General features: G+C 46.3%; 1 protein-coding gene across 1 annotated transcript in view; it reads left to right on the top strand.

Moving 5' to 3' along the window:
• The first annotated feature begins 6066 nt into the window (after positions 1 to 6066).
• Positions 6067 to 18041, top strand: part of CACNG4 (calcium voltage-gated channel auxiliary subunit gamma 4) — a 43002-nt gene continuing 31027 nt past the window's right edge. Inside the window, exon 1 of the mRNA XM_027890370.1 lies at positions 6067 to 6367. Coding sequence (XP_027746171.1) covers positions 6145 to 6367 — 223 coding nt within the window. The 5' untranslated portion in view covers positions 6067 to 6144. The remainder of the gene's footprint in view (positions 6368 to 18041) is intronic.

Here is an 18041-nt window from a genome sequence, read left to right as displayed (position 1 = left end):
AACTTTTTCAAGGGAGCTGCTGGGGTGTGCTCCTGAAAGACCATCTCTCTGGTGAATAATCGGCTGAAATTCTAATGAGAAAATCCTTTCACTGGGCAGCAGCCTTCCCACTCCAATGCTGCATTATCAGCTCCAAATTATTCAGACAGATCTGAGGAATTTACTTTTAGGCAGCTTAGGAGATAAATTCAGTGCAGCAAGTTATCGTGATTGATTTAAGCATTTAAGACTTATCCTAAAAACCTCTTTCACTCAATCCACCTCCTGACACGCTCCCATCAGAGCCCTTTTCTCGGGTTAAAATGCAGCCAGCAATTTCCCTCTCCCTGGCCAGGGGTGGTTCTCCTCCACCCTCTGGGTGTGTGGGTGTGCAGTGGTTCAGAGGCAATAAGCACCCGACAGATTGACTCATTTTACGCTTCGTGTGACTCCTGCTACGGCATCTTCCCCCTTAGGTCTGAGGAGGAACATTTGTTTGCAAGAGGATTTATAGGTTTATTTTTTAAAGAGACTGATGTTGCTTTGTTTGTGGAGTCCTGGCAGGGATCAGCAGGATGTGCACACACACACACACGTGTGGGCTTGGGGAGAGCCCTTGGAAACACCGTCCATCTCCATGACATCCCGCTCCCTGTTCCATCTCTCTGCCTGTCTGAAGTTCATGTTCGTTTGTGTGGAGCAGCTCTGTGTCTGTTTGTACAGCACAGACAGCCTGTTGCTGGGCTTTTACAGGTGCAGAATGATTTCTTAGAGCTGACTGATGATGGAACAAGAAAATCTCACAAGCGTTTATTTTCCCCTTTCTCCACCCCCATCCTCATTGTACTGTATTCCCAAGGAGAATTTGTATTTCCCTCTGGATGCTGCCCTGAGAATGAGCCCAGCTCGTTCCAGCAGTGCCTTGTCTGGATGAACCTTCACTCAGCACATCTGTTTCTCCTGTGTCAAAAAAGAGAATGAGTTTTTTTGCTGCACTTCTAGCAGGTTCCTTGTGCTAGAAGGTTCCATAGTGTCTCAGCAGGACAGTGCCTCTCTAAATCCTTTGAAATACGATGCAAAATCAAAGCTTTTATTGTTCTTTCTCCCATGCCCTTTTTAACACTTTAAACTCAGGAGTAACCCCTGCTCATGGATTGAACTCATGTTCCAGGTGATCATTAATGTGGCATTTGCCACTGCAATGAACTTCCCAATTCTTAAGATGTGGACAAGAAGCAGGACTTGAGAGATGGAATGGCATGGCAGGTAACAGGCACAGTGAACTTTAGATCTGTGGGATGTGTGTAATATTAGTTCATTCTATAGCTGGATGTGAATGCTACTGATATTTAATATCTTATCAGGAGGGCTGAGTGTTTGAAGGACAAGCATTCATAATTTGCTTTGACATTTGACATGATCAAGCAAGTAAAGGAATAATATTCCGTTTCTCCATTGTCAAAAAGATAATGAGTTTTATAACTATTGGTATTATGGGAAAAATATAGCCTGTGTAGTGTAAAATATGTGAGAGCTGCTATATATTCTTCTATAAATTGTGTGTATCGTGTTCCTTTGTTGGCCCTATTCAAACCCAGCATGCCCATCCTTTTTAATTTTCTGGTTTGCTGTGCAAGCCTCTGACAAAAAAAAAATACTTTTCCTTTTTACTTAATGAAAAAAAGTTTTCCTCAAATTATTTATAGAAAGAGCAGCGCTGTCATCGGGTCTGTCTCATCACATCATTCTCTGGTATCAGTTCCTAGGCTCAGATGACAAACCCTAGCAGCCACTTTTCCAATAGCAGCATCTGGCTTCCTGGCAAACGCGAAATGCAGTTATCTGGAAGGCTTCAGAGTTGCTTCTGAGCACATTTTATTTATTAGAAAGCAGTTGTGTTGCTTTGCTTCCCATGACTAAGCCAAAGAATATTTAATATATTAAAAGGAAGAATAGAATCGAGGCCAAGCTGTTGTCCCTCAAGTGGCAAGGCACGGCGATATTTTCCCTTTAGGATGACCGTTTGTTCAGCTCTGAAGGACGACCTGAAACTCTTCACCCTCCCTCCAGATGATCTTTTAAAGGACTAAAAAAAGAAATTCAGCCTTGTAACGCCTCAAACAAGATTCGAGTTCACCCTTTCCCAGACTCAGCACTCTGAAATTGTGGTGGTGACTTCTCTGCCAGCCTTGCTGGAGGAAGGAGACCCTCCACACAGAGTGGGCTCCTCAGAGGTGAAAGACATGATGTCCTTGCAACACATGATGAATGGCAATAGAAAAGGATAAGTGGGTCTGGGAGTCAGGTACTATACCAGCCTACAGAAAAAAAAAGAGAATTGAGCTTTGTTTTGCCACCGAATTTATGAGCTTAGCAAGTCATTTGGATCCACCTCTGCAAAGGTCTCCTAAGGTAGTTCAGTAGGTGTTATGATAATATTCAAAACCTGATCCAAAGTGCATGTTCCAGGAACAATTTTAGTAGTACTCCTTCTTAAACATACCTGTGACATAACTGATACCTTCTGCCATGCTCAGGATTGTTGAAGAGGTACTTTGCTCAGGCTGGAGATTTGAAGCTCTGCTGCTAATCTGGTGAGTTGAATCCAATCCCACCACTGCCCTGTGGACAAAAGGAGATTATCCAACCCTGTACAAAATGCATGAAACATTTCTCCAGTTCTCCATATGTAGCATAATCTGAAGGAAGTCATTAAGGATTTTTTTCCCCCTCAATACCAGCATCGAATTTGATAGGAAAGACACCAAGACCTGTAGGAGATGCCAATCTCCAATGATATAGATGTCCCTGTAGCTTTAGGACATTCCTAGATGCCAAAATTCATTCTCACATGCATATAGCTAAAAGCTGAGAAAGAACAAGGGAGGATGAAATATCTGTTCTGGGCTTTGATGATGCTTAGACTGTATCTACATCAAAAGCTCTATTTAATTGAAGTGATTATTTTCATTCTGAAGAAAGAACTCTCTCGAGTTCTTCTTGAGCAATTTCCAAAGTTTCTTGTAGTGAAATTCTAGTGTTATTTTTTCTAGATGATAGATTAAAAAAAAAAAAAAAATTAAAACCACTAATCTGTTCAAGTCAATGTGTTTGACACTTAACAGCAACAATGCTCAATGGTAACATCTTGCAGTTTTCTTCTGATGCTGGTGGTGTCTCTGGGGCAGGATTTTATTAGTGACAGCTCTCACTGAATTCAGTGAAAGCCAAAGTTTCGTCTCCAAAGTAACTGTTTTTCAGTTCAGAAATAAAATGATCAGGCACAAGATTTCATTTAAAGCTTCGAACATCAACGTCAAGGAATCAAAACAATTCTGTTTCAAGCTTTCTGTTTCTCCAGGGTGGGAATTATTTCTGGGTTTGGACTCTCGTCCTTGCACGGTGTCATGCCAAATCACAGGGAGAAGCTGTGGGGCTTTCTCTTCTCATTGTCCTGAGCTTCTGTCCCTGGTCTGAGCTCGGAACAATTGAGTCTTAATTCTGATTGAGGATGGAGGAGGCAACTGCAGTGCAAAACACCCTGCCAAGGGTGCTCTGCTGCCACATTCAATGGCAGCGTTATGAGGCTGTATCAGAAGCAAAGCCTGCAAATCAAAGGTTACATGGTGGGCAGCCTTTACTACATCCAGAGGGTCAGACAGATTTCATGTTTAAGAAAAGACTACACGCTTTTTTTTGCTGTTGAGGAGCATAAGCACTTTTGCCTTCCTTCCGCCACGAATGGAGATTATTCAATGGTTGGATTTAATGAATTCAAAATCCTTAGAAAATCACTAGAGCCAGACATCAATGTAAAATACTCCACCAGCTTTCAGTAGTGGAATATAATATTAGCTCTCCCACAATCTACTTCATGCATTTCAAAAGAATAGAGAACATTTTTAAACTAAAGGAGATAGCTTGGGCACAAAATGATTGCCTGCCTCGGATGCTGCTCTGTAACCCTTCAGGAGCCTGAGTTATTTCTCTTGAGGCAGCAGAAACAGATATCTTCTTTGCAAAAATGGGAGGGGAAGGGAGAGGGTATTTTATTAATAAATTCTGTTAATGTGCTGTTACCTTGCACAGTCAGTAGGAGCGTTGCTGCAGGGCTGGTGGCTGTGAGCCCGTGGAAACCCTGGTGTTGTGTGTCCCCTTTCTGGTGGTGGAGGCTGCTGAGGAGCCACCAGACCAGCCTGTGGTTGCTTTGTCCTGTCTCTTGTGGTGCATCTGGGCCGGGAGCACTGGGGGAGGACATTTCTGTGCCGTGGGGGATCCCTGCCCTGGTTAAAGCCCACCCAGCCCTTCCCCTCCCTCTGCTCCTCACTGTGGAGAAACAGCCATAAGCATCTCTCCCAGGCAATACAGTAATACAAATAAATAATATTAATTAAGGCTCGATGGGTTTAAAAAGCTATGGAAATAGCTTCTCTCCTGCTGTTTCAGTGTCTCATTTTCCCACTCTGTCCAAACCCCTGAAGCCCAGAGGTACAAAGATATATTTTAAATGAGAAGTTTGTTGAACCTCATTAAACTTAAATGCTCAATCCAGGTTTTTTGAACGAGGCTTCACTCTGAGTTTACCTGATTTCATTCTTCCCTCCCTAATGGAGACATTCATTTAGAAGGTGATTTTTGCAAAGGCACTGATAGACCTACAAAGTAAAACTGAAAAAAAAAAAAGAAAAAGGAGCATAATTTACATGCTTAAACCAAGCATCTAACTTGGGAGCTCTTCTGTGTTTATAGGCTTCATGTCTGAGCAGTTTGCCGAGGCCTCTGCGAAATGAAAGACCAGCTTTTAATTTGTATTTGCTTTTTTTTGCTTTCCCAGTTTTTTCTGGAGGAAAAAAAAAAAAAAAAAGAAGGACGAGCAGCTGAAAAGCTTCCCTGCGTTGGTATGCTGAGCAGTGGAGTCACACAAGCACCTGCAGCCATCCACGCACTGCTCCAAGAGCGCTGTATTTCTCGAGGTTTGTAGCTCTTGTCCTCCCACTCCCTAATTCATATACATAAAACTGGTGTGCTGCCACGTTCCCTCCACACAAGTGCATTAGCTGATCAGGAAGCCTTCCCATTCATCTGGCTTGTCAGTTGGATGAGGTGGAGGCAGGACCGGCTTGTCAGCTCGCGGTGATGAGAGTGAGGGGTGGAAGACAGGATAGCGCGACAAAAATGGTGCCGATGTTTCTCCCCTTGGTTTTTCCAAAGGAAAATATTTTCAGGTGCTGGATTCCCTCCATCCCCTTCCGAAAAGGAGAAAACCAGCAACCCAAATACTTGCCTACAACCTCCTTGTGTAACTAATCGCAGAGTGAGGCTGCAGGAGGAAATCATGGCTAACCCCCCTAGCTGGCTCTGCTGTAGCTCCCCAGCAGTGTGGGCATCTTCTTGGAACTGCGACACCTCATCCCCACCGTGCTTGGCACCGTTTCCACGGTGATTTCCAGGGCAGCCCCTGCAGCAGAAGTGGTGTGGAACCCACCCGAGAGCGAGAAGTGGAGGTGTAAAGCTTTGCACCCCTTGGGTGGGCAACACCTTCCTGCTCTGCAGACAGAATCCTGGCTGGGCTCTGGCAAGTTGCAGGTCGAGAGCCAAACTCGCCCAGCACTCACACCTTCATCCCCTCTGAATTTCACAGAATCACAGAATGCTTTGGGCTGGAAAGGGCCTCAAAGACCATTTCATTCCAACCCCCTGCCGCGGGCAGGGACACCTTCCACAAGCCCCGGTTGCTCTGAGCCCCGTCCAACCTGGCCTTGAGCACGTCCGGGGATGGAACACTTCAGACGTGCCAGGGCGCTCCGTGCCCGCCCAGACCAAAGGACCGGAGCGATGCTCGGGTTGCGGACCCGGGTGCCGGGCTACGTCCAGCATCCCGTCGGGGGTGCCGGGAGGGTCCGTCCCCTCGGTACCCGCGGCCGGGCCGCCCCTCCCTCGCTCGCTGCCTCTCCCCGCGGCCGGGGCGGTGCGCGGGGGCGCGGCTGGCGGCGGAGCCCGGCCCCGCGGCGGCGAGAGCGGCTCCCCCCGCCCGCCCGTCCCCCCGCCGCGCCCCCGCCGCCGCCTCCGCCCCCCGCCCCGTGACTCGGAGCCTCCCGCGGGCGGCGGCGGCTGCCGGGCGGTGTCGTGCGGCCCCCCGCGCCCGTGCGGGGACTATGAAGCACCATGGTGTGGTGTGACCGTGGCGTCCAGATGCTGCTGACCACGGTGGGCGCCTTCGCCGCCTTCAGCCTCATGGCCATCGCCATCGGCACCGACTACTGGCTCTACTCCAGCGCCCACATCTGCAACGGCACCAACATCACGACGGACGAGGCGCAGGGGCCGCCGCGGAAGGCGCGGGGCGATCTCACGCACTCGGGGCTCTGGAGGATCTGCTGCCTCGAAGGTACCGCGGCCGCGCCGGGGATGGGGGGGAGCAACTTCCCGGGGGGACCCGGCTGCGCTCCTGGAGCCGCCGGGCAGAGCCCAGCCCGAGCCCGAGCCGGAGCCGCCGGGCTAAGCCCGAGCCGGAGCCGGGGCTGGAGCCGCGCCGGTGCCTCGGACACGGCCGAGGAGGAGGATGGCGTTACCGTGGCAACCGGCATCTCCGACATTGCCATGGGAACCGGCGGCGGGATGCGGAGCGCTGCCCAGGGGAGCGCTGCCCAGGGGGGCGACCTCGCTCCGCGCCCATCGCCGGGGCTTCAGGGCTTTGGGGGGGCTCCTGGCGGGGTCGGGGCGTTTGGGTGCTTCGGGGCGCATCTGAGCCCTGCAGGCTTCGGGGCTGGCGCCCCCCGGGGACTTGGGTTTCAGGGGCTTTGGGGTTCGGCCACAGCTCTCGGGCAGGACAGCGGGAACTCCGGTTGCTCCCAGTCTAGCCAGACACGCACACCGGGAGCCCAGGTGAAGATGGTGTTGCCACCGCTCAGGTGCTTCATTGTGGACTCGAGGTTACTTAATACGGTTCAAGGGTCAGGCTGAATGATGCTAACAAGAAAAAGATGAGTGTTTCAGCGGCTGAGCGGGGCAGCAGGGACACCCCGCTCCCTGCAGAGGCCGAACATGTGGCTCCTGCTCTGAAAAATGGAGTTGTGGAGAAGGCGCGGCGGTAACTGCCGGGACAAAGAAGCACATGGGTGTACGGAGGATTTGGCATAGCCAGATCGGGGAGCCCAGATGGGAAACCACATCTGTCAGGCGAGAGCGGGGAGCTCTGACCGTGGGAAACCAGCACATCCCCAGGAAAGGGGCAGTGGCCACGGGGGCTCTGAAGCCCCTCACCTGCTGGGTCCATTCCTCTGTGATGCTGGAGAAAAGGGAGACTGTGGAGGAGAGTGTGGAGGAAAGGGAGAGTGTGGAGGAATGGGAGAAGTGTGGAGGAGAGTGTGGAGGAAAGCTTTTCACTTCTGCTGAGCTGCTTTGTGGCTGCTGGGGGTGGGGGTACCCCAGAGTCTTTCTCCCCTCGGTGTTGCACTTGGTGGACAGGGAGCTGTGCACCCAGTTCCATCAGCCCAGCTGAGCACAGGTGAACTTTGCCAGCCTGGGTTTGTGGTTTATTCCAACTGACAGACGGCGCAGCCCAGGCGAGCCCTGCTCTGGTTCAGAGTCGCAGCTGTGTTCAGAATGGTTTTCCTCCCCAGAAAAGGCTGTGGCGTGGTAGGAGCACCTCATCCTCACGTCTGTTCTCATCTTCTCCTTTTGCTAACAATTTTAAGGCTACAGTGTAACATTTTTCTCCTAAAATGCTGGATTCGCTGCCTGTATAGTATGCATACGTAGGATAGCTGTAGGACAAGGAAATATTTTTAGATGATCAAGAGAAAAAAAATTACTGAAATGTGAAGGTTTATGGGTAATAACAATCTTGGCTTTATGACTCCTGAAGGGAATCTAACTCTCAGTATGGGCTTTTATAGCACCTGGAAAACAAGGGCTTGCATCTGAGAGCTCCTGAGTTTGCTCGAGAGATGCTGAGCTTCCTCCACTTGAACTGCATCCTGTGATCTTCACTGAGCTTGTCCTAATGTCTTTTCCATGAAAAACAAGTTTGTTTGCATCTTGCAGGAGTTGCTGAGCTTGCTGGGCTAGAATGGGCCTGTCATCTCCGGGAAAAATCCCTGAGTTTCCCAGGGTCAGGATTTCTGCGTGGTTTCCCAGTAATATCATGCATAGAATCGAAATGCAGCTTTGACTGGTGGAATTTTTGCCTTGGTTTCAACTGGGCTTAAGTCAGAAGTTTGTTTTAAAAGACAAGAAGTCAGGGGAGCTGTGAGAAATGGGCAGCGCCAAAACAGTGCCCAGTAAAGCGGCTCATCTCCAGTCTCATCGCAGCACTGGGCAGTGCTGGTGCCTCCCCGAGCACGTTGCATTTGCCAGGGTATTTGGTGAAAAATTGCACCCAGGAGTGAAGCTTAAATCCCTGACAATTCGTGGGATAAAAAGGCTTTTCATGGGACCCATCCATCCAACAGCAATCGAGCTGCTCTGCTCAAAATTCAAATGCTCATAATCAAATTATAAAGTTGCAAATCTTAAAGTTGTCAAATATGTGCTAAGAATGGACAATTTGAGAAAGCTGTCATCTGTTCACAGAGATGAGGAGCAGAGACTACGTTCTCTCCTACTTTTTCAGTATGTTCTCTTTTGTAAGATAAAATCTATAGATACATTAAAATATTTGTGTTTTAAACCGTACCATGGGACTTTGGTTTCAACATGGAAACACTCCTTTGTTTCATGTAATAGTAAAACCATTTCTAGAAGCTGATTTAAAACAACGCTCCCTTGATCATTTCAGAGCCTCGCTGAGTCGGAGTGGCTGGGTCTTTTAGTAATATCAGGATAATATTGCAACTCCAAGGACATACCTAGCAGGAAAATAATTCAGTTGCAGATGTTTGTATGTGATTAAATGGTCTGGCTTCAGCCCTATTTTTAGAACTCTTCTTGTGTTTTGGAGTAAAAATTATAAAAACCTACTTAATTTATTTTAATGGTCTTAATTGCCATTTCACTCATGTCAGAAAGACAAATCTAAGACACACAAATGTGCAGAAGCTGAAAATGCCTTAAGCAGCCTCTGAAATTGCTCCTGACATACATAAAGCATTTCGCTGAGCAAATTTCAGGTCAACTGAAATTTCCCATTCAAATGTTTCTCAGCTACATCCATAAAACAACCTGTATGCTGGATTTTGAACAGTCACCTGTTCGGTCTCCCCAGTTCCGGGGATTCCAAACAAAATTGTTGAATCGGGATGGAAAAGAATAGCCTTCTAATTAAATTATTAAAGTGTTCCTCAGTGTTTTTCTGGTTTTTAATTTGAAACAGCATTTTACAAGAGATTTGCATGGTAACAGTGATTGGAGTGATGCAGATTAAGGATCCAGAGGATCCAGCATATTATCTTTGTTTGGAGCTGCAGTTGTCTTGGGGATGAAATCATGTTTCAGTACTAGTAGTCGATACTACTATGGAGCTTAGTCACTCAAGAAGCAGCGTTAATGATACATCAGTCAAACTCTCTTCTGTATAATCCCAATTTTGTTCTCTTAGTGTGTTTGCCAGAGGTGGAGGTAGGAGGTTCATTGAGTGGATTTTAAATAACAGCACCGTTTCTGCGTGGATTTTTAAAAGCCATACCCCAGGTAATTGCCTTGTTTAAAACAGAGCCTGGTGTGGATGTGCACACAGCTGAAGTGGATGTTCCTTGGCTCAGCCTCTGCAGTGAGGTGGCCCAGGATCTCCCTGGCAAAGCTGGATTTTGGTTTCCTGGGTCCAAGGCATCTACAATAACCACAGTTCTGGCAGCTGAAGTTAAAATGTCAGCAGAGTAAGGAGTTTCTGGTGGAGCCCCCATGCAGCCACCACAGCTGAAGCCTGCACCCCAACCCACAAATTAACAACAGGAACAATCCAGCCTCATTTCAGGTGGCTGCTGTTCTGTCCTGGTGTCCACATGTGAGCTGTGGTTGTTATCACAAGCTGTCAAGATGGTGCAGAGCAGGGTCTTGCAAACACAGCAAATGAATAATCGTTTTGTGGTCAACCTAACCTGAGAAGGAGAGATTAAACCACCTTAATTTCCCAGCAGCCCCTATTCCTGTGGTGAATGTGCAGCACAGCTTTGTGAGCCTCTCACAATCTTATTCACAAGGAGCATCTGCTGTTATAATATTTGGCTTTGAAAAAAAAAAAAGAAAAAGTTAAAACCACCACTTTATCCACTGAAACTGCTTATCTTGGTGCACAATCGTGCCCAGGTTAATAGGACAGCTCACAACAGAGCGCTCTGCAGGCTCTGTGACATCAAGATAGGAAAGCAAGTAATGTACTTGTAATTTAAATTTATTCAAAGAGTATTTTATTAAACACTTCAGCGTCTGAATCTCTTTGAACCCATTGTGTCTGCTGCTTTTAGTATTCCCTGTCCGCCATTTACGTTTCGAGTGGTGCAATTGGCTATTTAATTCACGTGGAACCACGTGTCCCTCCTGACTGGGTGGCTGGAACGTTTGTAAAGTGGGAGGAAGGATGGAGTAAATCATTTATGACTTGAGAAACTTGCACGAATGCCCACTTGCACAGTTATTTGCAGGTCTCCCAGCTCGGGTGAAAGCTCACGAGCAGGGGAACCGCAGCACCCGCATGCGCCGCTGCCATGGATACTCCTGAAAACAAAATAAAAATGCCTCTACAAATGTTTGAGGCAAGCAAATAAAGGCAGGCTGCTCTCCATCAATGCTGCAGATTCATGGCTCGTCCAAAGAGAATGAATATTCTTTAGTATTCTCCCAGCACAGCTCTGAAGTCCCAGCAGCAGGGCTGTTGGTAACAAACTGAATACAGTGCCGGCTTTATATTCAAATGCAATGGCCAAAGTTTTATTTGGTGAAGAGCAAATGTGAAATCACTCTGATATCAGACATGACCTGCCTTGGAGGTTGTGTCCACAGGCACGTTAAGGGTTGGTTGGTCTTTTCAATCTTTCCAGGCCTGTGCTCGCACTATGAAAGGAAAGAAGCTGCAAATGGAGAATACACAAATGGGTGTCTCTGCTGTGAAAATCTTGTTCTGTGATGCACAGCCTATTCCTAGGACAATATATATGTATTTTGTGCACTGCTGAAGGGTGAACTTTCATCCATGAATCTTTCAAAGCAAATACAAACCCATTAGAGGAGGACCTTGCTGAGGTTCAGCCCATGCCTTCATTCTTTCTTCCCGTACATCCTGCTCATGCCATCTCCGTTTCCTTGGTAAAACATGTGCTGCTGAGCAAGTGCATGCGCTTTACTCATTGTTTTTAAAAGCAATGCTTAGCACTCCAGTGTCAGCGTTGCAACAGGGGCTGAAGCAGCACAGTTTTGCCAGCAGTTGATGGAGTGTGGGGGTTTTTTAACAGCCCTTTTAGGTTAATTTTTTTCAAGAGCATTACACTTGTTTCAGAGAGAGTTTTTGCATTTGGAGCTGCCTTTGTGGATGCAGAGTTCAGTCCCTTTGAAATACTGTCCGTAGTAGAAAATATTTTAAAATACTCAGAATGGTTGTGCTGGAGGAGATGGGTTAAGGTGTTATCTGTTCTCAAATAAAATTTATAAAAAAAAAAAAAAGCATAGATCTCCTAAATGCACCTCTTTGAACATTTGTAACAGAGGCTCTCAAATGACCCTACTGATGTCACAAAACATCCGTTCTTCCCGAGACGCTCTATGGAAGGGGGATCTGGAGCTAATTGACTGAATATATGTCACTTTAATGAATTAATTTGCTTTCTTGAACTCGATCTACTATATAGCCAGTAGGGAGCTATCAGGCTACACGGAGGTTTTGGCTTTTTTTTTCTCGTGGCTCTCAGCATGTCAGATATCCCAGTGCAAAACTTAGAACCCAAAGACTTTGTGTGCATTAGCGATGCTCCCTGAAGGCTGGAAACCAATGAAAGCACATTTGTAATCCAGCTGTAAAGCTTCTTCATCTGTGCAAGATGCAGTGTGGGGAATATTAATCTTACCTCGCTTTCAGGATTGCTCTGTGAAGGTTTCAGAGGTGTTTTGTGAGGAGTCAAGGGGATGCTGGGCTGTACAAACAGGATACCTGTGGCTGTGTGTTGTGCTGTGGTTGCTTTTCTATTTTGTGTATAATTATTCAGTGTATTCTAAGGATTTGACAGATGGCGTTTGTGGTAGTATCTGTCAGAGCCATAGTAAGTCATTTTGGGGTTGGTGAGGACCTTTGCAATGATGTAATGTAGTCTTTGGGCTTCTTCCAGGAGCCATTACCTTTAACTGACCTTCTGCCGTGGGCTTTTATGACTCTTCAGATACTGGCAGAAGCTGGTGGCTCTTGCACCTTGCCAGGGATTGGCAGCTCTGCTGACCCCCACCAGTATAAACTGGTAAAACAGGAGAATACAACAATGTGGTTTTTTGTTCCTGTGAGATTTCAACACAGTGATTGTTCCTCCCGTGGGTCCTGTCCCATTCTCTGGGTCAGGGTCTGCTCAGGTCGTGCTGTCCAAGCTGTAGCTTTGGTCAGTCTTCCCAGGTGCAGAACACCTGAACCTCATAAAAAAACTGGGGAAGAAGGGCATGGATGTATCTGATAACTTTATTCTGTAGCCTTGGGTATCTTTGCAGAAACACAGGAAAGAAAGAAAAAATATAGGGAGGAAAGGTACTGCTTTCATCTCATCTCATCTTATCTCTAATTCCTTTGAGGAGGTAGGAGTACTTAGGTACTGAGTGCAATTTGAAGTCTTTATTAACACCTCTCAGCTATTTAGTTGGTGTCTCTGTGGTTTGTGTGGCAAAGAGCAGCAATTTCTCTATGATTCCTGTATCCCCAAACTGAAAATGGAGAGGGGGGAGGAGGAGGATGGATGGGCTTGTGAGTCTGGGCTTCAGAAGGTTTCCTGCTTGATCTGGGGCCAGTTACTTTATTTTTCTGCCCCTGACTAGGAGGGATAACTGTGCTTTCTTCCCACCCACTTTTCTCTCATTCTAATAATAAAATGGAAAGGAAGATGTGGAAAAACTGGGACACGGTGATAGGGCTGCCCAGCTCAGAGAAGATGCACGAACACTGCTTTAACTGGGTTTGAAGCATTTTGCTTGCAACTTATGTTTTATACATGCAATATTTGGTGTTTAAACATGTCTTCCTTGAGGGACAGGATTAAGTCTGATTCTCCACCTACGTAAATTTAACTGCTTTCTAGGAAGGCGGTGGAATTATGCCAATATAAAGCCAATATAAGAGGAGGGATTGTAGATCTGTCCCTTCAATTGGACCTTTTCCTGCTGGTCCTTCTTTTCCGAGCCAAGACTCATCTCAGGAAATAAATCAAACTATCAAACTGAAAAACTGGTCCTGCTTCCAAACATTACTTGGTGCTTATCGTCATTTTAGATCTCTGTTTACTGGTATTTATTATGTCGCAGACTTACGGTTCAGCATCCAAATTCCTACCAACAGATGGCAAGGCAGGATGCACAGGAGTAGTAAAATAAACAGGATAAATGCACAACTGCCCATATGTCTGAGAGGCTGATACACATTTATGACTCGAGAACAAAAGGATGTTTTCAGTAGACGGCTCCAGTGCTGTGCACAGCTTCGTGCTATTTTCTGCCTTGTTCTAAAGCCTCCCACTTTTTCAGCATATTTTGATGAGTTAAATCACAATATATTTTGTCCCCCCCTCTCCTACTCCCAGATAGCTGTTTCTTTTAGTTATCTGTCTCCACTCCCAAAGTACATCAGCTCATTTTATCTTCAGCATTTTAGCATGGAAGGTGGCTCTTTCCTGGCCTTCAGGTCATACCTTTTTCTTTCAGAGTGGTTGTTTTGACTCTTTTGAGGGGCACACAGAGATGCTGGGGACCACAGCAACAGTCCAGGCTTCCTCTAGATTGAGATTTATCATAATATTAATGACAAGTGGCCTCTCTGCTATCTCAAAATAGTAAGCCTCTGGGCGAGCTGCCTGCAGGATGGATAGCCCAGCCTAGACAGACTTTATCGAGATTTCTCTTCGAATCTGGGGGCATTTTTGCCAGTTGTTGCATGCTGTGAGTCAAATGCAGTGAAAGTGTTGAAGCAGTTCTTGATTTAGCCTGGCAGATAGTCCAGCCCCTCTTTCTCCTCCTTCCTGTGGCATCTTGTTGTCTTAACATCTTTGTTCTCTTTCTCTTTTCCCCTCTCCTTGCTGAAATGTTGTAACTTTCCTTCTCCTAAAAAGATACCTCAGAAATTAACCTTTCAACGACAGTGCAATAATCTTTCTTTAGAAAACTGATAGATACTGCCCAAGGTAGAAATTTAAGATTTTTAATTTGTCTTCTTAACTCTTGAGCATCTTGAGCATCTTCACTCTGTGCCATCCTGTCAGTGAAAGATGTATAATAATATACTTGTCCAAAGGTATGAGTTTGGATTTTCTTTTCTTACTGCCTCTGACTTATTTCCCAGGATTTATCCAGCCTCCTGCTCGCTTTACAAATAGCCCTGTAAGTTCTTCTTCAATGGAATTGAGTCATTTCTTGTCAAATCTTATATGTGAAGGAATGATACATCATAAACACACAGTCACGATAGGAAGAGACAGATGAAGGGAGAGCACATTATGGAATTACAGTATTTCCTGTGCCGGTTGCCAAGCCCTGATACAAATTAACCTCTTTTTATTGTTCTTTTTCGAGCATTCCGCCTTTTAATTGCTGTTTTGGAATTGTGCCACTCAGTTCTGCCCTTTGAATGTTTCTCACTTAGCCAGTCCCGTTAGCTTGATAATGCCAAATGTTTCAGAGATATTCAGCATCCCCTGTTGGAGTGGGAGAGGGACCCAGTTCACGGGAGGAATTACCACCCCTACTGAGCTGCCAGGAGTTTTTTTTTTCAGATTAAGTTAATAACCATTTTTAAGTCATTGCCAATTCTCCGCCGGGGGTTCTCAGATCAGTTTTCTCCCATTTATACTTTTTAAATAATGCAATTTTCGTGTAGAATATGGATGACCAAATATTTTCTCCTGTCCAAATATATAGCATTCAATAATGTTGGGATTGTTATTGTCTTCCTTGCGTCCCAGAGGCACGGTTTATCCATGGCTGCTGCAAGGCATTAAAAAGGAACCATGACATGTTGCAATTACGACTTGAAATAGGACCTCGCCAGAGGAACATTGCCCAAATGTAATCAAATCTAAAATATAAGTTATTTCTTATACCTGTCTGAGAGCTGTGCATACCTATCTCGTGGCTCACCAACTATCAGTGACAGCAAGACACTGGATGATTTTGTTGTGAGAATTGCCACGCTCTTGGGGGTTTTTAAAGTTCGGCCCCCAGCGTTCAGCTGCCTGCAAGCAAATGAAATAACAGACTCTTAACCTTGTGACTATTTAGGCTGAGCCTTCAAAGGTATCCAGATATGAAAGTCAGCGATACTCCTTCGTGTATGACTCACTAATGGCAACAGTGGGCTTTAATCGTCTTTGTCCAGTGGATGTTCTAAATTCAAGCACACCACAGCAATGCTCCTTTACATACTTGCATATATTTTAATCCAAAATTAGCTACGCTTGGTTTCTCTGTGTGTTAGTCTGGTTTTAGCCAGCTGATAAAACAGCAAGTCGCATTGTGCCACAGCACATTTTTATCCACGGGGGTTGTGGACAGGGTTAAAGCCGTCGAATTCGCTGAACAGAGCCCTGTGACTGGAGCCAGTGAAGTCAATAGCCCAAAATGGATGTTAATCTACCAAAACTTCTGAGGCTCGATTTCCAGTGCAAAGAGACAGCCCCAGACTCTGCTTCCTCCCAGATTTAGCACCTCCTAGTCCCGCTCTGCCACCTGACATCCCCCCGACTGACAGCAGTTTATTCTGTACAATTAGAGCTCAGGAATGTTATTAATGATTTCAGCTGGGTTTTATTAGGGGAACTGTCTGGAAATGTCAGTGTCAAGCAGAGCTCTCCTAGACATGATAAAATATCAATTAATAAATCCGGGAGCTCAGTAGCAGTTTGGGAATGGCTTCTTCAACCTGAGTTGCTAACCCTGACCAGTCGGGCCTGTATCCTCACCCTCCTGCTGTCCAGCAGCAGGATGTCAGTTATTTCCATTACAGCAATTTTGGGTTCACCAGTGTGCTCTTTGCAAGACAGACCAACCTCTTCCAGATGGACCAGTGGGACACAAACAGCTCAGGTCCAAAAGCCCCACCACCTTTGTGCATGAGCTGAACCCAAGCCAATGAACGTAACAAGAGGCTGGGTTTCTTGGCTCAAGCTTGGAGCTGCTTGGATGTGCCCACCCTGTGTTTGGATCAGAGCTGGTCCACGTCCCCCCAGCTCTGCCCGCTGTGAAAACAGGTTTTTGTCTGTCAGCAAAAGCTTCTCCACAGCAACGAGTCGTCTTTCCAAAGGCTGGGGCTCGTGACCTCTGCCCAAGCTTACGTTGCATCGAGAGCCAACCGAATTTCACTGTTTAGGTTACTTAGGTGCTTCCAAAAAAAAACATTTATCCAAAACTACGCCACTCTCTGCTGATTTTGAGATTAAACATCCCGTGGGTCTCCTCAGCAGACTGGATGTCTGCTCCAGAGGGTGGGAAGCGTTTCTCCTTCGCTCTTCACGTTTTGCTGCGCTCTTGTCCTTGCCTTTAGCGCTGACAAATGCAGACGGTTCCGAGGTGCTTTGGGATCCTTAAAGATGCAAGGCCTGGAATAAAGCATGTGGTATTTAGGAATGATGCTGGGGCTGCGTTCACAGCACCGCTGCGAATTATAGCCGCTCCAGCAATTCATTTGCAGTGTCCCGCTACGGTGGTGCTCATTAAAATAGAATCCTCTTTATGGTTTGGTAGCAAATTAAGAGGGGGAAAACATGGCTATCCTCTTCCACCCCATGTCCTTTAAAGAGATTTACCCTCATGACTTGCTTTCTAGGGATATTTCCCTTGTTTTCACTTGTACTCCTGGTCTGATTTTTAATGACTTACTTGGTTTCTCTTGGTAGCCAATTCCCAGTGACCTTTTCCCTCATTTTGTTTTAATTTCTGTATATAAAGGGCAACGAGAGCTGGAGACAGTCTGTGGGCACAGCAGCAAAAGCCCTTAGAGAGGGAAAAACAGGCCAGAAATTTTCCACCTGAATTCTAAGCCTTATACCCAGGGCTTTGGCCACAGGAGGAGCCAACATGCTCAGCTCTGCAGGATCAGAGGAGCTGGACCAAGGGCAAGTGGTTCAGGAGCAGGGCCAGGCCTGGGCAGCCAGGACCTCGCCATCAGCATTCCAGGCTCCAGTGCTGGATGCAGCCTCTCCCACAGGTTATCCCATTTTCTGGCACGACTGCCGTGCCCCCGGGGAGGGCTGAGCAAGTGCTTGCAGCTGCCCAGAATATGGGTACAGAGCTCCTAACGCTGATTTTATAGCGTTAATGTGCACCTGGGTTGGTGGCCAACTGGCACCGTGCTCAGCCTAAAATGTCTGTGTGAGCCCTGCATTAAAAGAGGCATGAGAATTAGCGTGTATCAAACATGTCATTAGACACGTGCCTGGTAGACATAATGCAGGATAATGAATATGATCACAAGAATAAATTAATAACCGAAAATATTTTTTATACGTGGGCACACTTAAAACAGGGCAAGAACTAAGTGACACTTGTGTCACCAGTTTATAATTAAAATGCAGTGCTTGAATGAAAATGTAAGCTTCAATTAGCCAGCACGACCCTGCTTCCGGCTTTACTTCCCACTGAAAAGCAACGATAACAAGCTCACATTTATTATCAGAGTTTTTCCTGGAGCTGTGCACTGAAACATGCTCACATCTGAGCCCTTTCACTGAAGACATTTTTTCGCTTCAGCAGTTTGGCATGCCGTACAAAGGCTCTCTGATTTTTAGTGATGTTCACCTCCTCTTACATAAAAATGTTTTCTGTGCATATTATTTGGTTTTAGTTAGAGTCCAGGTGCACGGGTTACTGAAGAACCAAAGGGACGGCTCATCACAGAGCACAATGGGTAATTATTGCTGAGCTTCACTGTTATTGCACAGGCAAATCCTTTCTTG

Source organism: Empidonax traillii, unplaced genomic scaffold (genome assembly GCF_003031625.1).
Source record: "Empidonax traillii isolate 1590-97213 ecotype Southwest subspecies unplaced genomic scaffold, ASM303162v1 scaffold286:size1162393, whole genome shotgun sequence".
NCBI lineage: Eukaryota > Metazoa > Chordata > Aves > Passeriformes > Tyrannidae > Empidonax > Empidonax traillii.
This window is presented reverse-complemented; position numbering and strand designations above follow the sequence as displayed.